This window comes from Atractosteus spatula, chromosome 3 (assembly GCF_055471065.1).
Source record: "Atractosteus spatula isolate fAtrSpa1 chromosome 3, fAtrSpa1.hap1, whole genome shotgun sequence".
Taxonomy (NCBI): domain Eukaryota; kingdom Metazoa; phylum Chordata; class Actinopteri; order Semionotiformes; family Lepisosteidae; genus Atractosteus; species Atractosteus spatula.
Window position 1 is genome coordinate 71,364,909 of NC_142708.1, and position 23,748 is coordinate 71,388,656.

The 23,748-nt window shown below is 53.5% G+C and overlaps 1 protein-coding gene across 2 annotated transcripts; it reads right to left on the bottom strand.

The window, feature by feature from the left end:
- Positions 1-31: 31 nt before the first annotated feature.
- On the bottom strand, positions 32-23,571 carry ppp1r13l (protein phosphatase 1, regulatory subunit 13 like). Of its 2 annotated transcripts, none has more exons than XM_088909835.1 (13): positions 23,442-23,571; positions 11,080-11,171; positions 10,728-10,831; positions 9,216-9,891; positions 8,978-9,070; positions 8,805-8,887; positions 7,431-7,791; positions 6,276-6,823; positions 3,758-3,892; positions 3,349-3,482; positions 2,771-2,937; positions 2,490-2,683; positions 32-1,721 (listed from the first exon to the last, which is right to left on the bottom strand). In XM_088909835.1, the coding sequence occupies exons 2-13, from the start codon at positions 11,111-11,113 to the stop codon at positions 1,686-1,688; spliced, it is 2,565 nt and encodes an 854-aa protein (XP_088765961.1). In that variant the 5' UTR covers positions 11,114-11,171; positions 23,442-23,571; the 3' UTR covers positions 32-1,685. The 2 variants fall into 2 exon arrangements, with proteins under 2 accessions (XP_088765961.1, XP_088765962.1); XM_088909836.1 differs by having other exon boundaries at positions 23,438-23,562.
- Between the last annotated feature and the right edge of the window lie 177 nt (positions 23,572-23,748).

Sequence of the window (23,748 nt, forward strand, 5' to 3'; positions counted from 1 at the left end):
TGAGGTCAACACATGCAGCGAGGAGACGATATTTTTAAATCATTTTTATTTAATTGAATTCCATGAGCTTTGCTTAAAAGCAGTCGTTAATCTGCTGACATAATGACATTGCATTGCCTTAACACTGTCGCTGCGCTCGTCAACCGAAACTCCGCACTGTGGAAATAAAACAGCGGATAATTCTGTACATTCCAAGGAAAACTACGCCAACAGGCTCCTTTACATCAGTACGAGTACACATAACGTGTGCACACATCCCCCCGAAACAAACACACTCTCCTTCCGACTCGGGACAGAGGTGTACACACGCCTCTCCTAATCCCTTTCTTCACTGCTTCTCCCAGCTCAGCGTCCTGGGGGAGCCAGAGCCAGGGCTCAAGGCGTGATACACCCCGGATGGGACGCCAGTCCACCGCAGGGCCACACGCAGACACACACCGGCGCGCCAGTTTTTCCAGATGCCAACTGACCTCCCAGTTACCTGTGTGTCCTTGGACTGTGGGAGGAAACCTGACCACTCAGAGGAAACCCACAAGAACATGGGGAGAACATGCAAACTCCTCACAGACAGTACCCCCAGAATTACACCCAGGACCCCAGCAATGTGCTGTCCACAGTCAGACACAGTGATCGCACACAGCCCGGTGTGTGTGCATACAAACACACGCACTCACTCCCTCACACGAATACACAGGTGCGCGCACACACTCTCCTTCACATTCAGACAGTTATACACTCCCCCCCTCCCTTCCCCCACCACTACAGAAAAGTCAATATACAGCACACACTCTCTCTTACAGCACACTACAGCAGACGTTATCAGCAGTCTGTCAGAAAGGGGCTGATACTTCAAATCTTAGTGCTTGTCCATATTTAGTCTCAGCCAAGGGTGATATGATTGTGAATGTTGTGACTTTGAATGCTGGTCTTTTGCTGTGGTTACAGCTCGCTGTGTCCTGATAAGAAGGAGAGAGTGCAGGCAAGTCAGGCTGTGGCAGCCCACGGCAAGCGGGGGTAGGAGCCATGTCCCTGTCCCACACTAATGCGTTTGAGTCTCGGTTAGCGTTCTATATAGCGCCTTTTCCGAGTTGAGCACCCCTGGAGAGAGAACTCTGCAGACCCGCACGGCCTGCTTCTGGGAGGGCTGTGTGTCGTTGTCTCCCAGCGAACCTCTTTGCATGCATGATCCCTGAACTGCCCTGGAGCAGTCCACACACAGAAGACGACAAAGCAATTGCTCAGCTAAAAAAAAAAAAAAAAAAAAAGAGCATCTAGAGAGCCTGTAACCCTTGTGAACCATTTGCATGAGCATCTGCATCAGACCCTGTATGACACCCAAAACGCTGGGCTACACCAGTTGCTGCTGTGTTAATGTCTGCTCCTTTTTGTGCCGGGTGTTGAGTCGCGCACATTGTTATCTCTGTTTCAGGGGCACTGGCTGCACAGAGGCACGGACTGAATATGTGTGCTTATACCGGTCTGTATTGGAAAGGAGATCTGAGCTATGCATGTGCGTGTGTTAGTAAAGCGATCTGGAGTCTGCGCCTGTACTGCTCCAGCTCCAGTATGGTGCCAGTGCTACCCCAGTGAAGTCCAGTTCTGACCCAGCTGTTCAGGGCCGTCCGCCAGACTGCTGTCCCGACACGGCCAGACCTGGAGGGGAGGGCACAGGGGTGCCGGGTGCTTCAGCACAGGGATTTGGGCCGCACCTTGGGGAAGAGCTGCAGAGACGAGAAGCAGGCGAGATCAGAAGCTGTGCTCGTATGAGCTGTGCGAACAAGCGGAGCACCAAGAAAGCACACTGCGCCCTCGCTGTCCTCTTCCTGCGTCTTCCTTCTGTCAGTCTCCCCTCTCCTGGTCTCTCCTGGCCCCCCCTCCTCCCCTCTCACCCCTCCTCTCCCTCCTCCTCCTCCCCTCTCACCCCTCCTCCTCCCCTCCTCTCACCCCTCCTCCCCTCTCACCCCTCCTGTCCCTCCTCCTCCTCCTCTCACCCCTCCTGTCCCTCCTCCTCTCACCCCTCCTCCCTCTCTCCCCTCTCCTGTCCTGGTCTCCTCTCCCTCCTCCTCCTCCTCCTCCTCCCCTCCTCTCACCCCTCCTCCCTCTCTCCCCTCTCCTGTCCTGGTCTCCTCTCCCTCCTCCTCCTCCTCCCCTCTCTCCCCTCTCCTGTCCTGGTCTCCTCTCCCTCCTCCTCCTCCTCCTCCTCCCCTCTCTCCCCTCTCCTGTCCTGGTCTCCTCTCCCTCCTCCTCCTCCTCCTCCTCCTCCTCCTCCCCTCTCTCCCCTCTCCTGTCCTGGTCTCCTCTCCCTCCTCCTCCTCCTCCTCCTCCTCCTCCTCCCCTCTCTCCCCTCTCTCCCCTCTCTCCCCTCTCCTGTCCTGGTCTCCTCTCCCTCCTCCTCCTCCTCCTCCTCCTCCCCTCTCTCCCCTCCTCTCACCCCTCCTCCCTCTCTCCCCCCTCCTGTCCTGGTCTCCTCCCTCCTCCCCCCTCCTCACCCCGAAGTAGTTGCTGGGGACGTATCCCTCCCTGCCACAGAGCGAGGCCCACCACCAGCTCTCGGGACCCTCGCGCCGCAGGATGGTCACCATGTCCCCCTCGCGGAAGCTCAGCTCGTCGGGGGCCTGGGCCTGGTACCCCCACAGCGCGTACAGCACCCCGCTGTTCTCCACCCCCATGGCCTGCTCGGCTCCTGCGCGGCCAACAGGGGAGACAGAGGTCAGGGTCCGGGGAGCGGCAGTGCGGCGGTGTGGCGCTCGGCGCTCGGCGCGGCGGCTACCTCGCAGGAAAGCCTCGCACTCCTCGAACCCGGGGGCGAAGGGGTCGCACTTGTCCACGGCCGTGGCGCCGTCGCTCTCCGTCACCGCCAGCACGGCCGCGCCGTTCCGCACCAGGTACTCGCACAGCGAGCGGTCGTTACAGGAGGCGGCGCAGTGCAGGGGCGTCCTGGGGCAGCGACAGGCAGGAGGTCAGGCTGGGAGTCGGGGCAGGGGGTAACGTGGAGGAAGTCAGGCTGGGAGTCAGGTGTCAAACAGACAGGGGGTAGCGTGGAGGAGGTCAGGCTGGGAGTCAGGTGTCAAACAGACAGGGGGTAGCGTGGAGGAGGTCAGGGGTCAAAGGGACAGGGGACGGGGGTAGCATGGAGGAGGTCAGGCTGGCGGTCAGGGGTTGGGGGAGTGTGGAGGAGTCAGGCTGGGGGTCAGGGGTCAGGGGTCAGAGGGGAGTGTGGAGGAGGTCAGGCTGGGGGTCAGGGGTCAAAGGGACAGGGGACGGGGGTAGTGTGGAGGAAGTCAGGGGTCAGGGGGAGCGTGGTGGAGAGGAGAGAGAGGGAGTGGAGGGTAGCGTGGGTGATCTCACCAGCCGTGGCTGTCAGGTGCGCTAACATTGGCTCCGATTCGCACCAGGAAGTCGACCACAGTGTAGTGCCCCCCGCAGATAGCATTGTGCAGCGCGGTGATGCCCTCATCATTGGGCTGGCTGGGGTCACTCATCTACAACAGCACAGCACAACTGTTGCACAATGCACTAACATCACAAACGCTGCAGCACAACTCACACTACAACACTGCAATTCGGTTACATAGCACATGGGACACTGTCCAGTCAGACACTAACACAGGGACACAGAGCTGAGACACAGGGAGTGGACACTAACACAGGAACATGAGAACACGGCATACACAATGGTTCGTGGTAATATAATGGCTCAGTGCTGTATCACAATCAGCGAACACCACTTCCATGACACGTCACTGACTGACTGTACCTCCTGCACTGCTCTCTGCACTGTCTCCAGCTCCCCAACCAGAGAACCATCCAGCAGCAGAACCAGGGGACTGAGCCGAGCCCGGCGCCCTGAACCCTTCCGCTCTGGACCGCGTTTCAGGACAGACTTCAGCCCCTGAGACAGAGAGAGCAGGAGATTAATACAGACACACTGACTGGACACTCCAGTACATTAACACTGCACTGAGAGAGAGGGGTTCATACAGACACACTGACTGGACACTCCAGTACATTAACACTGCACTGAGAGAGAGGGGTTTATACAGACACACTGATTGGACACTCCAGTACATTAACACTGCACTGAGAGAGAGGGGTTCATACAGACACACTGACTGGACACTCCAGTACATTAACTCTGCACTGAGAGAGAGGGGTTAATACAGACACGCTGACTGGACACTCCAGTACATTAACACTGCACTGAGAGAGAGGGGTTCATACAGACACACTGACTGGACACTCCAGTACATTAACACTGCACTGAGAGAGAGGGGTTAATACAGACACGCTGACTGGACACTCCAGCACATTAACACTGCACTGAGAGAGAGGGGTTCATACAGACACACTGACTGGACACTCCAGTACATTAACACTGCACTGAGAGAGAGGGGTTCATACAGACACACTGACTGGACACTCCAGTACATTAACACTGCACTGAGAGAGAGGGGTTCATACAGACACACTGACTGGACACTCCAGTACATTAACACTGCACTGAGAGAGAGAGGGGTTCATACAGACACACTGACTGGACACTCCGGTACATTAACACTGCACTGAGAGAGAGAGGGGTTCATACAGACACACTGACTGGACACTCCAGTACATTAACACTGCACTGAGAGAGAGAGGGGTTCATACAGACACACTGACTGGACACTCCAGTACATTAACACTGCACTGAGAGAGAGGGGTTCATACAGACACGCTGACTGGACACTCCAGTACATTAACACTGCACTGAGAGAGAGGGGTTCATACAGACACACTGACTGGACACTCCAGTACATTAACACTGCACTGAGAGAGAGAGGGGTTAATACACACACTGACTGGACACTCCAGTACATTAACACTGCACTGAGAGAGAGAGGGGTTCATACAGACACACTGACTGGACACTCCAGCACATTAACACTGCAGTGAGAGAGAGGGGTTCATACAGACACACTGACTGGACACTCCGGTACATTAACACTGCACTGAGAGAGAGAGGGGTTCATACAGACACACTGACTGGACACTCCAGCACATTAACACTGCACTGAGAGAGAGGGGTTCATACAGACACACTGACTGGACACTCCAGTACATTAACACTGCACTGAGAGAGAGGGGTTCATACAGACACGCTGACTGGACACTCCAGTACATTAACACTGCACTGAGAGAGAGGGGTTCATACAGACACACTGACTGGACACTCCAGTACATTAACACTGCACTGAGAGAGAGGGGTTAATACAGACACACTGACTGGACACTCCAGTACATTAACACTGCACTGAGAGAGAGAGGGGTTCATACAGACACACTGACTGGACACTTCAGTACATTAACACTGCACTGAGAGAGAGGGGTTCATACAGACACACTGACTGGACACTCCAGTACATTAACACTGGACTGAGAGAGAGGGGTTCATACAGACACACTGACTGGACACTCCAGTACATTAATACTGCACTGAGAGAGAGGGGTTCATACAGAGACACTGACTGGACACTCCAGTACATTAACACTGCACTGAGAGAGAGGGGTTCATACAGACACACTGGACACTCCAGTACATTAACACTGCACTGAGAGAGAGGGGTTCATACAGACACACTGGACACTCCAGTACATTAACACTGCACTGAGAGAGAGGGGTTCATACAGACACACTGGACACTCCAGTACATTAACACTGCACTGAGAGAGAGGGGTTCATACAGACACACTGACTGGACACTCCAGTACATTAACACTGCACTGAGAGAGAGGGGTTAATACAGACACACTGACTGGACACTCCAGTACATTAACACTGCACTGAGAGAGAGAGGGGTTCATACAGACACACTGACTGGACACTTCAGTACATTAACACTGCACTGAGAGAGAGGGGTTCATACAGACACACTGACTGGACACTCCAGTACATTAACACTGCACTGAGAGAGAGGGGTTCATACAGACACACTGACTGGACACTCCAGTACATTAACACTGCACTGAGAGAGAGAGGGGTTCATACAGACACACTGACTGGACACTCCAGTACATTAACACTGCACTGAGAGAGAGGGGTTAATACAGACACACTGACTGGACACTCCAGTACATTAACACTGCACTGAGAGAGAGGGGTTCATACAGACACACTGGACACAGTGCTGGGGAAGTAGAGAATATGAAGAACAGATGTATCTGAGGGGGAAGAGAAGCAGAAGGAATGAGATTTCGAGAAGGAGGGAGGGGTGACAGCCATGTGCACCCCCACTCACCTTGGCCTGGGGGGCCAGCTGGGGGGGCGGTGTGGGCATCACCGCGGGGGCCGGCTGCACGGGGGGCTCCTCGCCCTCCGAGGAGCTGCTGCTGTCGCTGGCGGGCTCGCCCTTCTCGGCCGGCCGGCGCGCGGCCCCGCGCCGGAACAGCTTGCTGATGATCTGCTTGTACTGGGTGGTGTAGACGGGGGGCGGCTTGGGCAGGGGCTGCGACGGGTCCAGGGAGCCCCGCCTCTTCAGGGCCCGCGGGATCTCCCCCAGGATCCGCAGCATCTCCCTGCGGTCCGGGATGTCCTCGTTCTCCGGGACCACGACCGGCAGGAGCCGGGTCGGGCTGAGGGGCCGGGGGACCTCTTCGGGGTCTCTCTCCTTCTGCACCTCCGGCTCTGACCCAGTCCCAGTACCGGTCCCAGTAGCTACCCCTGTCTCAGTCCCGGTCCCGGTCCCCGCCCCTGTCCCAGGCCCGGTTCCGGTCCCAGGCCCCGTCTCACTTCTCTCCCAGGGAGTGTTGACCAGCTCGGGTTCCAGGTCATCATCGGGGTGCAGCGCTGTGCCAGAAACACAGAGAGAGGGAGAGAACTTGAAGCTGGACAGGAAGGAAACTCCAGCGCTGGACCGAGAAGCAGAAAAGGCCCTGTCCTGCACACCGGAGCTGATCCTGAAGGGAGAGGACGGTCCGCGATTGGACCCAGCTCCGGCGTGGGGACTCGCCTGCAGTCACAGGCCAAGGGCGAAGGTATTTAACAGGCGTGACTGTCTGCACGACCGAGATTCGATCTGTTCCTCGCGGGGTGGATTCTGCACAGGGGCGTTTGTGGGCGGAGGGGGTCAGTTTGGATGGAGTATGCCCCCCCCCCCCTTCCTCTTTCACTTCTGTTAGTTCTCATCCTTGAAGGGCGCTACATAAGAAAAGCGACGATCGGTGATTTTTCTATTTGAACCGCCTTCTTTTTAAGGCGCGGAGGCAGACGTCCATCGGGATCATGTGTGACCTCCCCCCACTACACTACACAGTCCAGTCCATGAGCAGAAAAACCCAGCGCTCCCAGATAAACACCCCACCAGCAGGGGGCGCTGTTTTTTCTGGCTCATGAAATGAACTGGGCCCCCCTCATACACAGAAGTAAACATACACAGTTTCCTTTTGCTGCCTACCTCCTTCGTAGAAAGCGGGGGGTCTCTGCTCGGGCCTGGGGGGCGGCAGGAACTGGTGGGTCGGGAGAGGCTGGTACTGGCCCGGGGTACTCCTGGGGTACATCGTGAGGCCGCCCCCCCGCGGGTATGGGTACTGCAGTTGCATGATGACGGACAGGGGGATGGGGCGCCGCAGGGGTCTCTGGGGCGTGGAGGGGGGCATGGGGATGCGGTTGATGATGGGCTGGGGGGCGTAGGGAGAGGGGGTGCGGGGCTTGGGGGACTGCGGGGGCTTCCCCTCGCCGGGGCGCTCCGGGGGAAGGGAGAGGTTGATGTTCCTGGGAAGGGAGGAGAATTGCGGCAGAGAGGGAGTCTGTCCATTCTGCAGGAAGAGAGAGAGGAGGGGAGGGATTAAAAAGCAGCATAATAATAATTCCTTATACTTACACAGTGCTTTTCTGGACCCTCCACTCAAAGTGCTCCACAGGTAATGGGGATCCCCTCCACCAATACCAGTGTGCAGCCCCCCCTGGATGTTGTGACGGCAACCATAGTGCTCCAGTACTCTCCCCACACACCAGCTCTCAGTGGGAGGAGAGGAGAGTGATGAAGCCAGTTCAGAGATGGGGATTATTAGGGATTATGACTGGTAAAGTCCAGGGGGAAATTTGGCCAGGACACCCAGGTAACACCCCTACTCTTTTCAAGAAACACCCTGGGATTTTTAATGACCACAGAGAGGCAGGACCTCAGTTTTACATCCCATCTGATGGACGGCGCTTTATTCTACAGTACAGTGTCTCCGTCACTATACTAGGGCATTACGACCCAAGCAGACCGCAGGTTGAGCGCCCCCCTACTGGCTTCACTAACACCTCTTCCAGTAGCAGCCGTAACTTTTCCAGGAGGTCTCCCATCTGGGTGCTGGCCAGGTTCACGCCTGCTGAGCTCCAGGAGGGCTGCCAGTTTTGTGTCACAGGGCGATAGATCTGCTAAGTGTTACAGGACGTGGTACAAAGCTGTGGTCACCTCATTAGGAAAAGGACATGGTGGGTCAGAAAGGTACACCTACTGTCAACCACTTTGAGAAGTACCCATAAAGTCAACCCAGAGGGCTCCATCAGGGCCAGGCAGCGACCAGAGAGCCCAGGTAGAGGCAAGGAAGAGGGGGCGCTCTCTTGCACTCTCAAGAACAGCAGGTCCTCATATCTAACAGCTGCTGATCAAACCCCAGTGAGCAGGCTGGGCCCAGAGACCTCCTCCCCCGTCGAACCTCTCTTCGCCTCCGGGCTGCACCGGCAGCAAGGAGACCGCTCCGTTCGGGGTGGGACCAACGGAGGTGAAAGCAGCGAGCTCCTCCGCAGACGGAGGCAGGAGTCACGGAAGGACCCTCACCTTCATGGCCGGGGGTGGGGGTGCGTCCAGGTTGGACTCTCTCCAGTTGCCCGGGGCCACTGAGGGCCTCACCCAGTCCGCCCCTGAAACACAGCAGCAGGGGAATGAGGACAGACGCACAGAGACAGAGACAGAGACAGAGACAGAGACAGAGACAGAGACTTCCTACTCACTGTCGTAAGGCTGCAGTGGTTTCCGCTCGACCGGCACGTCCAGGTTGGACTCGTTCCACTGAGCTGGCGGCCTCTGTCTCTGCACGCCGTCGTCTGAGAGAAAGAGAAACGTGGACCTGATCCCCATGGGTGAACTGCGCCACACTCCAGTACACACTAACGCTGCCCTGCACCCTTCAGCCCTCCACAGCGCGAAGCCGCTGGTGTGCTCTACACTCGCGGCAGTCTGGGTCCTTACCTGATATTCTCAGGTTGCGAGGCAGAGTGTGGGAGATTTGGTTCCCACTGATTGGTCGGGAGGCGGGGTTCCTGTCCATTGTCCCGCCCATGCCCCACCCCCTGGGGCCGGACTCATACTGCGGGGAGCGGGAAGGGGAGGGCCCCCTCCGCAAGTGCATGGACTGGTCGTAGGGCGAGAGGCCGGGGTCAGAGCTCACTGACGTCCGGGGGGAGGGGCTGCGCTCCCGCTGGCTCAGGCTGCCTTGAACGGATTGGCCGCTGCCGTATTGCATCATCCTGGAAGGGGAGTGGCACCGCTGGGTGCGTGGGGATTGGTTCGGGGGGGTCAGCTGGCCACCAGAGTATGTGGAGTCAAAAGTCAGGGGGAGGGAGGAGAAGGTTTTTTTACTCGTTGGGGGTGTGAACTGCCGGGAGTAGAGGGAGGAGGACATGCTGGGGGGGTCGAACTTGTTGCTTCCTGACGCCAAGTCCAGTGAACTGTAGGAGGCACTACTCCCAGATTCCAGGGCGCTGGAGCTGTATAGCAGCGACTGGGAAGCCCCCTTGTTATCCCAGGTGTTACGCCCCATTCCCGCTGAGGAACTGGGAACACTGGCGAGTTCTGGTCTTGGAGCACTGGTGTTCTGTTCCTTCTTGGGGGTCTCCGACCTGGACTGCTGACTGGAATTAGAGCTCTGAGGCACAACAATGGGCAAAGTAAGGCAAGGAAGTGACTACATGAACAACAGCAGGTCCGTTCCGCATGTAACTTGCAATAGTGGATAAGGACTGTTGACCGAGGTGGGCTGTGTAATAGTACATATACTGTTATATAGTATATAGTATAATATATACTATACTATGTATAGCAGTGCCCTTATACTATACTATGTTTAATATATATAGTGTAATACTGTCTGTTGTATGTGAAACTCCTAAGCAGGGGCACTTCAGTACCTAGTGAACTGGACAGCCAAGAATGTGCTGGAGAGATGTACAGTATATTATACCATGTGTGTACTATGCATGTAATATGGCAAGTGCAGAGAATAAGATTATTGTGTGTGCTATATACAATACTGAAAGGAAAAGAAGAGACAGAAGATTTTGGCTGTGGAGCCTTCTTCAGATGTTCTTCAGGCTTCTTCACAACTGAAGAAGGCTCCACAGCCAAAATATTGTCTCTTTTCTTTTCCTTTCAGCATAGATTAAACGTTTACCTGTTCCTTTGCAGCCTGTGAATACTGATGTAGCTACCTACTTGAAATTTTACATACAGCACCATGTATGTAATACAGTGCGTGTATAAGACAGCACAGTGTGTGCAGCACCATGTATATAATACCGTGTTAGAAAGCACAGCATGTGTACTATATTATACACAGTTGTGTACTGTATACATACAGTAGTACAGTATGTGTATTGGATAGTATAGTGTGTGCATTATGTAAAGTACTGTGTATATAATACAACATATGTAAAGAGAGCACAGTGTGTTGTGTATAATATACAGTGTGTTTAGTGTGCGTACCTCTTTACTGGGCTTGGCGACCTCCTGAAACAGGCTGTCAAACTCCTTCGACAGCTCGTCTGCTGTTGCCAGAGAGGCGTTGAGATCGCTGGTCATTTTGTCCACTATGGATAGACACAAAGACTGTCAGTCACCCACTGGTGTACAGACCCACAGACAGGTAGCTCGTAGGAAACAGGAAACAGCTGCAGACACACACAGCTGCACAGACTCAGACTGTGTACAGCAGCAGTAGCTACAGTGGCTTAGCAGCAGTCTCCATGTCCCAATACACTGTAGAAGAGCACACAATTATCCAAAGCTTTGTGAGAGTTAGGGACAGTCCCAAAACTGTCAGAGGTTCTGTACTCACAGAAGTTACTGCTGCTGAAGTTGACTGGATTCATGGTTGTGGCTTTGTCGAGAGATCCTTCAACTAGGCACTCGTGTTCAGGGATCAGAGACCTGGACCAGAAAAAAGAAAAAATGCTCAATTAATTGGCCCTTATTTTTTTTCCAGTCTAATCGATAAGTCTGCCCCGATGACTACTATAAGAGAGGGTGAGGTTTCTGACTCATGTCCCTATTCACTCCATCCTCTGTGCACCAGCAGGCTGCCATCCAGCAGGGGGCAGTCTCACTAAGTGCTATTCATAACCCGAAATGCAGGGTTGCCACTGAGCCCCATATGACCAAACCCCTTAGCTGTAACCCCAGTACTATTTTTGCAGGAGGTCACTCTCTCCATCTATAAACAGATCATAATTGTATTCATAGCTGCGCTCCATTTTTAAAGTTGAAATTTCCAACCCTGAAACTACAGAATGCTGACTTGCATTGGAACGGCCAGGGGAGAGACAGTAACACAGGTCTTGCAGCTTCTCCATGTTGTTTAGCTGCTTCTGCTAGGAGCAGCTGAACAGGTTTCAGCAGGTGGTCCCGCTTTGCCCTCATGTGACTCCTGAGGCAGGGGTTGAAGGTAGAGCGCCGGGGGGGGGGAGATAAATCGGCCAGCCCAGCGCTGACTCTCTTTGTGGGAAAACAGGATTTTCATGGTTCCAGAGAACTGCCTGCTTCTCGAGTCTGAACAGGCAGTGCTCTTCCTGCCCTGGCAGGGCTGGCACAGAGCACAACACACCTGCGTGCACGTGCTCATGCAGAGACGGGAGCTTGTGTTCTCACACTCCGGAGCATGAGTGAGCTCATTACATCTGAAGTTAGGAGCACAGCCCTTTACTTGAATTTCGAAAAAAGAGAATAGGAAATTCTAGCCTCAAAAGCCAGCACACAGGAGCCTAAACCAACGATTGTTCAACTGTGAAAAGAATTCTCAGCTATAGTCTTACAATACGACACAGCCCAGACTGGACTAGCAATCTCTAGACTATAGAGTTACAATATGAAACAGACTGGACCAGTGATCTCTGGACTGTAGGGTTACAATATGACACAGACTGGACCAGTGATCCCGGGACTGTAGGGTTACAGTATGACACAGACTGGACCAGTGATCTCTGGACTGTAGGGTTACAATAGGACACAGACTGGACCAGTGATCTCTGGACTGTAGGGTTACAATAGGACACAGACTGGACCAGTGATCTCTGGACTGTAGAGTTGCAATATGACACAGACTGGACCAGTGATCTCTGGACTGTAGGGTTACAATATGACACAGACTGGACCAGTGATCTCTGGACTGTAGGGTTACAATATGACACAGACTGGACCAGTGATCTCTGGACTGTAGGGTTACAGTATGACACAGACTGGACCAGTGATCTCTGGACTGTAGAGTTGCAATATGACACAGACTGGACCAGTGATCTCTGGACTGTAGGGTTACAATAGGACACAGACTGGACCAGTGATCTCTGGACTGTAGGGTTACAATAGGACACAGACTGGACCAGTGGTCTCTGGACTGTAGGGTAGAGTATGAAATACAAATATAAATACAATACAAAACAGTGGTATAATTACAGGCTTAACATTAGCGACAGTGAAGTATACAGCAGTAACAGCAGGTGATGTACACTATAGCCTATAACCCACAGAGCAGCAGGTATTGCAGTGGGAGAAGAAAGTGTATTTCTCTTCTAGACAGCTGCTGCGCAGACAGGCTTCCCAGGAGAGAGAGAGAGAGAGAAGGGCTGTGGTCTGTGCAGTTTCACTGGGAGAAGGAGGCAGGGTGTATTCCTGTTTCGGTAACTGCGCCCCTCACCCTCCTCCTCCCTCCATCTCGCTCCCAGTTTCTCCCTTCCTCCCAGCTCAGTCACTCTCCCTCCCTCGGCCCTTCCCTCTATCTCACGCTCCCAGCAGCCTGCACTCCCTCTCTCCGCCCCCCCCCCTCTTCTGCTCCGGCCCGGACTCCTGCCCTCTGCCCCTCTGTGACCTCTCTCGCTGGTGCCCTGCTTGCCTCCTCTTCCTCACTCTTCCTCTCCTCCTGCCCGGTCACCTGCACCCCCCCCCCTTCCCGTTCCACAGCCCTGCTTTCAGATCAGCCTTACTCAGCAGCGTTCAGATCTGCAAAGGCAAGGGAAGGGCAGGGAGGGGGGTGTCGTCTTCACAAGGGATCACAGCACACAGCTGAACCGTGTTTGCCTGGAGGGCAAAGTCATCATGTTTGCAGGCTGGGTTTCTCTCACCTGCAGCCCGACTCAGCCCCTTTCTTTCTGCTCTTATTCCCAACAGTGGGATGACTAAGGGAAAACACAATAGGATGAGACACAGATTAACAGCTCGCCCAAGAAGAACAGGCCTGACAGTGCTGCTAATATAAACCGCTGCTTCTCTGAATCCTTCTCCTTTGTCTGCAGGTGTGAGCACGAGAATGTGCAAGCCAGCACAGAAAATGGGTCAAACAAATTCACAGGATATTTCGAGATCTTGCAAAAAGAGCCCCAGGACTTGCTTTCCCGACTGGCTGCCCCCCGAGAGACACGGGGAGGCTGCAGGAATCGGGGTTCTCCACTGCCCTCAGGCTCTTCTCTTCACAGCCCGATTGCTGTGTCAAACTATGAGCCTGTAACCACCCTCCCCACTCCCTGCAGTGGGTGTGTGTGTGAGTGAGTGTGCACGTGTGCACAGGTGTGAGCGTGCACATGTGTTTGTGAGTCTGAATGAGTGTGCACATGTGCAGGAGTGAGTGTGAGCGTACGCGTGCAACAGTCAAGGTCAGTCTGGTGTATCTGTAACTGAACCCCTCCTGAGCTCCGGGGGAAAGAGGAGTCTGATAAAAGACGGATCTGAAGCCGTGCGGAGGGACCTGCGCTCTGGGCGAGCTGCAGGCTGAAAGCAGGGCGCAGCACAGGGCTTGGGAATGCGCTGGATGGAATGCACCGTTGCCCTGCAGAGATAAGGCAGGAAGCGCAGCCACTGTGAGAGCTGTAAACATGTTGAGCCGGCAGAGGTGGAATGTTATCAGGCACCAGCATTCCTGTGTCTGGGAGTCCGAGCCCTGACACTCCTTCTACCACATGGCCTCCCTCTTTCTTTCTGGGCCTGATCATTTTTTCATCCCTCACAGTTCTCACTCTGTGTCAGTTTCTGAAGCCTTTCTTTTTGTTTTTTGTACTGTTTCCTTTTCTATTTTATTCTTGTTCTTTCTCTCTAGGGGCTCTGCCATGGCTGTCAATGCAGGTGTTTCCCCGGGCGAGGCCCCGCCCATCGCCCACACAACGTGCTGCCCCGCCCCCTGGGTGTGCAGCCACGCCCCCCCCCCCCTGGGTGTGCAGCCACGCCCCCCACCCCACTCCTAATCTGTGCTCATCAAGCAGCTCTTCCTAAGAACTCTGCCTATGGGAGCAACCCTCCACGCCTCCTGCCAGGCATTCACCACACAGGGTGTGAGGGCCAGTTGGGTTGTTCTCGACTGTTTGTCTCAACGTAGATGCATGAGTTCGGAAGTGCCACTCCCACCAAAGCCCCAGACCTCCCAGGGTGACGGAACGGGTTTGAATTACAGCAGCGCTCCCTGCTTTCGGACAGGGGAACTGGGTTAGAGGTGAGGCCATGTCAGACCCACAGCTCTTTCGGAGAGAGCGCAAAACCAAAATGATTTACAAGGGAGTCCACATTTTACTGGCTTCCGCTGGGACTGGGTAAGGAGTCAGAAGGCATCTGCACAGCAGAGCCAGCCCCACCAGCACCCCATCTTCCCCGGCACCCCACTTCCTCATGGGGCAGCGCCATCAAGTGCCCCGTTAGTTAACACGGGCAGCTGCGTGACTCGTAACAGCCCGTTCTTAGCGCACAGCAGTTTGCCTCAAAACAGAGCAGGAACAAACTTGTCTCAGGGTCCTGCACGCCGTCTGGTTTCGGCAGGGGGGGACAGTAATTACACCGCGCGAGAGGAGAACGCAGCCCTGCGCGGCACAGCGAGGCCCAGGAGAGCGGTCACGCTGGAGCCCACAGGCCCACGGCTCTGCTGCAGGGGCTGTACCGTCTGAGCGACACCGGCTCTCCGGGCCTGCGGGCGCTGGCGCCGACTCAACTCCACAGCACGCCGGGAGACAGAGGCAGCAGACGGAAATCCAGACGCTTCCAAAATCTGTCACCGCAGAGGCAGCGCTCACTTGTGGACAGCTTTCACGCAAACCAGATGTAGCCAAGATCACTGCGCATTGGTCAGATGACACTTTTTTTTTGAAGTTTTGAAGTGATTCAGATTGTTATAAATGTGTACATAATAACACCCCTCCATACATTACAGGGTTGTTCCACTGACCGTACTCTGTATCCAGTACTACTGTATCACAGACAGATCTCTGGGCCAGTGATCTCTGGACTGTAGGGTTACAATATGACAGACTGGACCAGTGATCTCTGGACTGTAGGGTTACAATAGGACACAGACTGGACCAGTGATCTCTGGACTGTAGGGTTACAATAGGACAGACTGGACCAGTGATCTCTGGACTGTAGGGTTACAATAGGACACAGACTGGACCAGTGATCTCTGGACTGTAGGGTTACAATAGGACAGACTGGACCAGTGATCTCTGGACTGTAGGGTTACAACAGGACACAGACTGGACCAGTGATCTCTGGACTGTAGGGTTACAATAGGACAGACTGGACCAGTGATCTCTGGACTGTAGGGTTACAATATGACACAGACTGGACCAGTGATCTCTGGACTGTAGGGTTACAATAGGACACAGACTGGAACAGTGATCTCTGGACTGTAGGGTTACAATAGGACACAGACTGGACTAGTGATCTTTAGAGTTTAGAGGTACGGTAACAGTTGAAAGAGGGGTGCTGCACACTGACAGACAATGAAGGCATCACGATCACAGGATGAGAAGCTAGCTCAGCTTCAGATTGGGCAACACACATTAACAAAATCAGAGGATGGGGAGGTGTCAAGTGTGTGTTGGGTGAGTGTACATCAAGGTGGTGGGTGAAAGACAGGAATAGCAAGAAACTATCATTAAATTCAAATTTGTGACTAAGCGTAGGAGGACAGTGCCAAGGACAGGCCATAAAATTAAATGCAGTGATTCAGGGACAGGATATTTAATGGCTCAATGGGAACAGCTATCAGCTGTGAAATCTGGCTCATCCACAAACAGAGCTGAACAATGGAAAGGCAGGACCATGCCAGGCAGGAAATAGCTGAGGAGTGGTGTTGGTCCTGGATGAAAGCCATGCTTCCCAGGCACTGGCGTGTGTTTTTGTGGACAGGTAGTGCGACTCCCTGCTGCAGAGAATATCACCAAACACTACAGCAGTGCAGTACAGTGATGTTCATTAGTGAGCAGGGCATTGATGTTCATTAATGTGCAGGCCATTGATGTTCAGTGCTGTGCAGGCCATTGATGTTCAGTGCTGTGCAGGCCATTGATGTTCAGCAATGTGCAGGGTTGTGCAGGGCATTGATGTTCAGCAATGTGCAGGGCTGTGCAGGCCATTGATGTTCAGCGCTGCAGAGGGGTAAAGAACAGTTGGTACTGCAGTAAGACACCAGCAGTACAGTACAAGGCGTGTGTTTACACAGCCGCTCAGACACTGAGGCTTAGAGTGGTTAATGATTTCTCAGCTGTTGGCTTGTGTAAACACAAGGGCTGGGCCTGCAGATTCCTCTAAGTTCATCTTGAACCTCGGCCCCTGGGATCTGTGTGGGATCGCGTGGGAACCGTGGCCCCCGGGATCTCTGTGGGATCGCGCAGGAACCGTGGCCCCCGGGATCTCTGCGGGATTGCGCAGGAACCGTGGCCCTGTGGCATCTGAGCTCCTTCAGATGAGACACGAAACCGAGTCGCTCGCTGCCTGGTCATTACGGAACGTAAACCCCACTGGTAGATAGTAAACAATGAGGAAACACAATTTCCCCAGAAAGCAGCTTGTAATTATCTACTAATCCAGTGATCTTCCGAATGTGAAAGGCAGCCGACCTGCCCGCACATGTCCTCGGCGCTTCTGAAGAAATGTGCGCCAGACAAGCCTGACAGGTCTGGAAACGCGCCGGGCCCGGCAGACCAGGACAGCGGAGCGCGGTGATGGGGTGGGAGGGAGGAGCAGGACAGCCGACCAGGTGGGCAGGGAAAAGGCACAAGCATTCAGAAGCCCAGGTGGAGACAGAGCCAGGAAACACACCCGGAGAGTCGGGCACGATTCCTGGCACAGCCTCCTCTTCGGCCCCTGATCGCCCCCGATTGATCCCCGGGGAAAAACAAACAGGAGCCGAGAGGCGCGTCACTGACGGCGCGCGAGACCGTCCGGCCAATCTGAATGGCGCTCACCAGGACAAACTGGCCCAGCCTTCCAGCCTCTGTGCTCAGGCCTTCCTGGGCTCCTGAACACACACCTCGCTGGCCTTCCCTGCACCAGCCCCGACTGCGCCGCACTCCTCCCTCGAGCGCATCACCGCCGGCCGAGCTCGGGGGGGGTGGACAGGACAGCAGGTCACAGGCTCCCAGTCCTGGTCCTGCTCTCGGTGAGCCACACGCCTACCGCCTTCATCACACAGCTGAGGCCTTACTTGATCCAAGAAGCTGCTGCCCTGGAATATTTCCATTTCGCTCCTAGTCGCAAGCTGGGGGGGAGGGGGGGGGGGGGGGGTTTATCCCACTTACAAAATCCGACGGTGAGAGCTCCAGCACAGTTCAGAGCTGGGGACAAGCAGCTCAGAGGAGCAGCGTGGATTAGCGTGAAGCCCGTGAAGGGTCCGACTGCGTCACTGAGGGCCCGGCTGGAACACAGCCCAGCAGCCCAGCAGGCGTGGGGGTCAGCGGGACCAGGTAGCCACACAGCCGATGCAGGCAGGAGAGGGGGTCATGACCACTGCCAAGACAGCAGGTCTGCAGAGCAGATTAACACGCAGGGACGGAGCCCCCAGGTGCAGGGTCTCCGCCCAAGTCAAAACGCCAAGCAAACACAGAGGATGCACAAACACACCCGAGCTGTTGCGGTTTTTGCTTAGTTCCTCTAAACTAATCCGCTGTGTGTTAAAGTGTTCTCTAACAAAAACACAGCTGCAGGCGAAGCAGCCGGCGTCTGAGTATCAGCCGGAATCCGGGGTTGGTGACCTCCTGCAGACAGTGCCCACGCTGTCTGGACAGTCAGCGGACAGCGCCAGTGCCCCGCCTCACCGACAGCACCGCCTCTGAAACCCGCGCGCTGCTCCGCCCCTTCTCCCCACGCAGCGCGCGGCAGGTCACAGGCGATCGCACTGCCGCCCGGCTGGTCCTCCATGCCAGCTGGAACTGCGTTCCGCCCCGTGGGCGGGGAGGCTGCGCTGGCGAGCAGTGTCACTGCCGTCCCGCGCCGACGCACTCTCACAGGGCGCCCTGGCCAAACACAGCCAGCAGCCCAGCGCCTGCTCTCTCTGGGTCTGCTGCTGTCATTTACAGTACATTGTGCTACAGTTTGGGCCAGATTTCCTGCTGAAACCGTTTGCACAAAGCCCAAATCCATCGTCTCGGAGAGCAGGGGGTAAAGATGAGAGTAATGTCGGTAACCTCCAGAATTTTCCATCAGGGCTTAACAACACGACCTGCATTTTTGCGTTGGAAACTATCAAAACATTCTGCTCTGTTCAAAAAGACGTCAGCAATGGCCGACCCATGATTTCCGACAACAGACACTACTGTCGACACCCTCCTGACCCCCCCTCCGAGTATAACTACCACCCTCCCACCTGGACAGCCGAGTCACGCCGTAGAACCCACCAGCCCAGTCCTGGAGGCTGCAGGAATAGTACACCTGTTTGTGCCTGCTCCGTTTTGTGCCTGGTGCTGCATCTGGGAAAAGACCCTTTGGCCTCTCCCTCCGCCTTGCAGGAGACCAGCACTCGTGAAGGACTGACCAGAGGAAAATTACAGCCTGAGAACGGGGGGCAGGTGTTTACACAGCAGGTGGCGGGTGTCTGTAACAGTCTGGACTCTAAAGGAGCTGGATCCTTCTTGAAGCCCAGTGGCCAGAACTGACCACAGTACTCGACACGAGTTTCATCTAACACTTCCTGACTTTAAATTGGACTAAATTTTGTCCTCCTAAATTGCCCCCCGGGGATGAATAAAGTATTTTGAATTGAACTGAATCTATAAGGCTTATAACTAATGTATATACAGTATTATTATACTTCCTGTTGCCCTTTCTACGCTTTCTCCCGATGAGGAAAGGCAGTGAGCCAACACAAACTCCTACTGACTGATAACAAGCTGGTAATGATTAGAAAAGAAGAGTCTGCCAGGCCTGGCCCTTCATGCACCCACCGGCCAAATTATTAGGAACCCCCAACACACTGTCGAAGGAGCTTGGCCAGCAGGAGCCGCAGGTCCATCCCCTTCCCCAGAGCTCCATCCGGCTGGAAGCTGGTGGAGCCGGCCCATTCCGCCAAACCTAACCCACACACTATTGCCCTCTCCAGCAGCCATCCCTGCTAGGAGACAGGGGGCAATACTCAAAAGCCCTGCCCCTCTCTTGGTCAGACTGCTCCCGCTGCTCGCAGGGGTACCGACCACAGCACTCCACGGGGTTCCTAATATTTTGGCCGGTGCTGGTATAAACGAATACTTCAGCCCATGCTCCTGTCAGAAACTGCGGACCCGGCAGGTGATGGCGGGCCTCTCTCTACCCAGCAGGAGCCCACCACCAAGCACTGGGCGTGGGGACGTCTCTCTGGGAGGTGGGGTGCACTCTGTTTCACCCCAACCTCGCACCAGCAAGGATGACATCCCGTGTCTCTGCAGCAGTGCGCACACGCATTCCAAACTCAAATACCTGGATTTCCATATTCATCAGTGACGAATTTGTGACTAATATTTCAGCAGAGGCTAGAAATAAATGACAAAACAGTATCACTGGAGTGTGGTCAAAGACGTCAATTACCGGAAACGATTAATTTGTTTCAGCTGAAGCCATTATCCTCTTGAGTGCGACGTGAAGTGCAAACAGTGATGCCAGACTGTGGTCACCACACACCCCTGCTGTGCCAGGTACCGCAGGAAACTGGCAAAGCAGGCTGGCTGCTCAGTTGCTATACTGTAAATACAGCAGCAGCCACAGTAACAACTGGAGCCGCAGTAACTATAGCCGCAGCAAGAGTCAAAAGTGTAGCAATAATTGTAGCAGGATTCATTATAGTAGCAGCAAGAGTAACCATTTGAGTAATAATTGTTGCATAGCAAATATACCAGTTGCAAGAGCAACAATTGTAGCAGGAGTAATTATAGGAACAGCAGGAATAAGGTTTGAAGCAATAATTGTAGCAGTAGTAATTATAGGAGCAGCAGGAATAAGGATTGTAGCAATAATTGTAGCAGGAGTAATTATAGGAGCAGCAGGAATAAGGATTGTAGCAATAATTGTAGCAGGAGTAATTATAGGAGCAGCAGGAATAAGGATTGTAGCAATAATTGTAGCAGGAGTAATTATAGGAGCAGCAGGAATAAGGATTGTAGCAATAATTGTAGCAGGAGTAATTATAGGAGCAGCAGGAATAAGGATTGTAGCAATAATTGTAGCAGGAGTAATTATAGGAGCAGCAGGAATAAGGATTGTAGCAATAATTGCAGCAGTAGTAATTATAGGAGCAGCAGGAATAAGGATTGTAGCAATAATTGTAGCAGTAGTAATTATAGGAGTAGCAACAGTAACAACTGTATTAATAATTATTGTTTGTAGCAGTAGTAGACAGTGGCAATAGACATAGCAGTAGTAATGGTGAGAGGAGTATTATCTGCAGCAGTACAGTAATTGTCACAGTATTTAAAGCATTAAGAGTAATTGCAGTATTATCTACAGCAGAAACAGTAATTGTAGTATTATCTGCAACAGTAACAGTAATTGTAGTATTATCAACAGCATCAATAGCAGTAACGGTAATTGTAGTATTATCTGCAGCAGTATCTACAGCAGTAACAGTGACTACAGACATATCTACAGCAGTAACTGTAGTATTACCTGCAGCAGTAATGGTAATTGTTGCATTATCGACAGCAGTAAGACTAATTGTAGTATTATCTGCTACAGTACAGTAATCGTCACAGTATTTAATGCAGTAAGACTAATAGTAGTATTATCTGCAGCAGTAATGGTAATTGTTGCATTATCGACAGCAGTAAGACTAATTGTAGTATTATCTGCTACAGTACAGTAATCGTCACAGTATTTAATGCAGTAAGACTAATAGTTCTCCTACTTGTAACAGCTGCAGATAGTGTTCATCACACTCATACTGTAGGTCACAGTAGCCATAGAGTTTTGAGTTTGGCGAAGACACAGCAAGTGGAACTACAGGAGGGGGGTTCATACTTTTCTACCGCTGCACAGCAGCAGCTACTGCAGTAATGTTCCCAGCAGGATATGCCGAGTATTGTCTCTCACAGTACTATGCAGTTCGCTGTAGCTACTACACTACAGCCAGAGCACTGAAGAGTATCTCCTATCCTGTTGAGATAAGAACAGCAGACGTGCTGTCTGGGCAATGTGAAGCAGCAGTTCTCAGCCCCCGTCACCCGAAAACATGCGTGGCAGTGTGCCAGCTCGCCCCCAGCAAACACAGGCCCCGGGACAGGGTGGGGAACTGAAGACTCCTCTTCCCAAACCCCTCCCCCCTGGGTGAAGGATCTTCCCCCAGGGCATCCTGCGAGGTGTGAGTGTGAGTGTGCTGGGGTCTGCGTATCAAAGCCACAGTCAGAGACCTGTGCAGTGCAGGTAGACCAGCTGTTACTGTTAGTGTTGCTTCACTGTGACACCATTCTGAGCACACTCCCGCACACAGGTACACACTAGACATTACATGTGTGGACAGATGAGGTCACCCACCTTCCCAGACGGCCCCAGACAGGTCCGTAGGAGATCTATCTAGACAGACGGCCCCAGACAGGTCCGTAGGAGATCTATCTAGACACACGGCCCCAGACAGGTCCGTAGGAGATCTATCTAGACACACGGCCCCAGACAGGTCCGTAGGAGATCTACCTAGACACATGGCCCCAGACAGGTCCGTAGGAGATCTATCTAGACAGAGAGATGGTCCCAGACAGATCCTTAGGAGATCTATCTAGACAGACGGTCCCAGACAGGTCCGTAGGAGATCTATCTAGACAGAAAGATGGTCCCAGACAGCTCTGTAGGAGATCTATCTAGACAGAAAGATGGCCACAGACAGGTCTGTAGGAGATCTATTTAGACAGAAAGATGGCCACAGACAGGTCTGTAGGAGATCTATTTAGACAGAAAGATGGCCACAGACAGGTCTGTAGGAGATCTATGTAGACAGAATGATGGCCACAGACAGGTCTGTAGGAGATCTATTTAGACAGAAAGATGGCCACAGACAGGTCTGTAGGAGATCTATTTAGACAGAAAGATGGCCACAGACAGGTCTGTAGGAGATCTATTTAGACAGAAAGATGGCCACAGACAGGTCTGTAGGAGATCTATCTAAACAGATAGTCCATGGGAGGCACATATAGACAGATAGCCAAAGGCAGGTGTGTAAGTTGAGAGACAGGCAGTCACAAACAGATCTATAAGTAGACAGTCACAGTCTAATATCTATCTAATATAAAATACATATTTATGAGAATATTCATGCCATACAATTACAGGGCCCCGAGCATTACTCCTTAATTGGTTGAGAATTAAAGGTTAGATGGAGGAGAGTTTTAATGAAGCCAGGTGTCAAGGCTGACAGATGTAGACGGATACATTACTACTGTTTACATCCATGTGAAGCGTTTCATTTACATGTCACCTGCTTTTTTCGTAAACCGTACCACTTTTGAAAATAAACATAGCCAGTTCTGCACACCGCAAAACAATATCGAGCTCTCCACCACCCTACCTTAATGTCCAAACATAACCCCGCTCACTTGCCTCCATTTGAAGACACTGTACCGAGGAGCGACACTCCAACATGCTCTCAGCACAACAATAATAATCCCCCTCTTCCACTCCCAGTCCGTCCTGTCTCTCCCGAACATCTGACTTGCATTACCGCGCCCCCCTCCCCGGCCGGAGCCCGACCCCCAGCCCGGTCCGGCCCGGTCCGGTCCGGTCCGGTCCGGTCCGGCCCGGCCTCCGCGACACGGGATCGCGTCTCTGTCCGCCTGCGACGGGACAGACCCAGCGCCCGTCACAAACAGCCCCCGAGCTCGCTTTTCTGTCGGCGCCCCAACTACCGTGAAAAACAAAATGTCAAACGAAATGAAATGAAATGCGGTTCGCTTCAAAATAAAAGAAAGTCAAAACAAAAAGTTCGAAGCTTTACTCACTCACCCCCGATCCGATCTCCACAGTACTTTTCCACCGACGGCGCGAATGCACAGATTTGCGAACTCTTCCCTGCAGAACTTCTCTCTCCCCGGAGCTCCCAGCCTGTCCCTCTTCTCAGCGTCTCTCTCCGACTCGCTTTGCCTCGACCGTGTTGATGCAGTGCCGCTGGAATGCAAGCCCAGCCCACAGCCCGCTGGGAACCGCGGCCGCTGTAACCCGAGCCAGGTGTGAGGTGGCTCGGGGCACAGCTGGACAGGTGAGCCCTCCCAGCCTCCGCTGCATGCCGGGAAATGGAGTTTTTCTGTCTCCC

What these genes read in the sequence shown, in the direction of transcription:
- ppp1r13l (XM_088909835.1), bottom strand. Translation starts at nt 11,113, where the DNA reads ATGAATCCAGTCAACTTCAGCAGCAGTAACTTCT. An exon ending in TCGCCAAGCCCAGTAAAGAG is followed by an intron (nt 9,892 to 10,727) that starts GTACGCACACTA and finishes GTTGTGCCTCAG; the next exon opens with AGCTCTAATTCCAGTCAGCA. An exon ending in TCCCCAGCAACTACTTCGGG is followed by an intron (nt 1,722 to 2,489) that starts GTGAGGAGGGGG and finishes TCGTCTCTGCAG; the next exon opens with CTCTTCCCCAAGGTGCGGCC.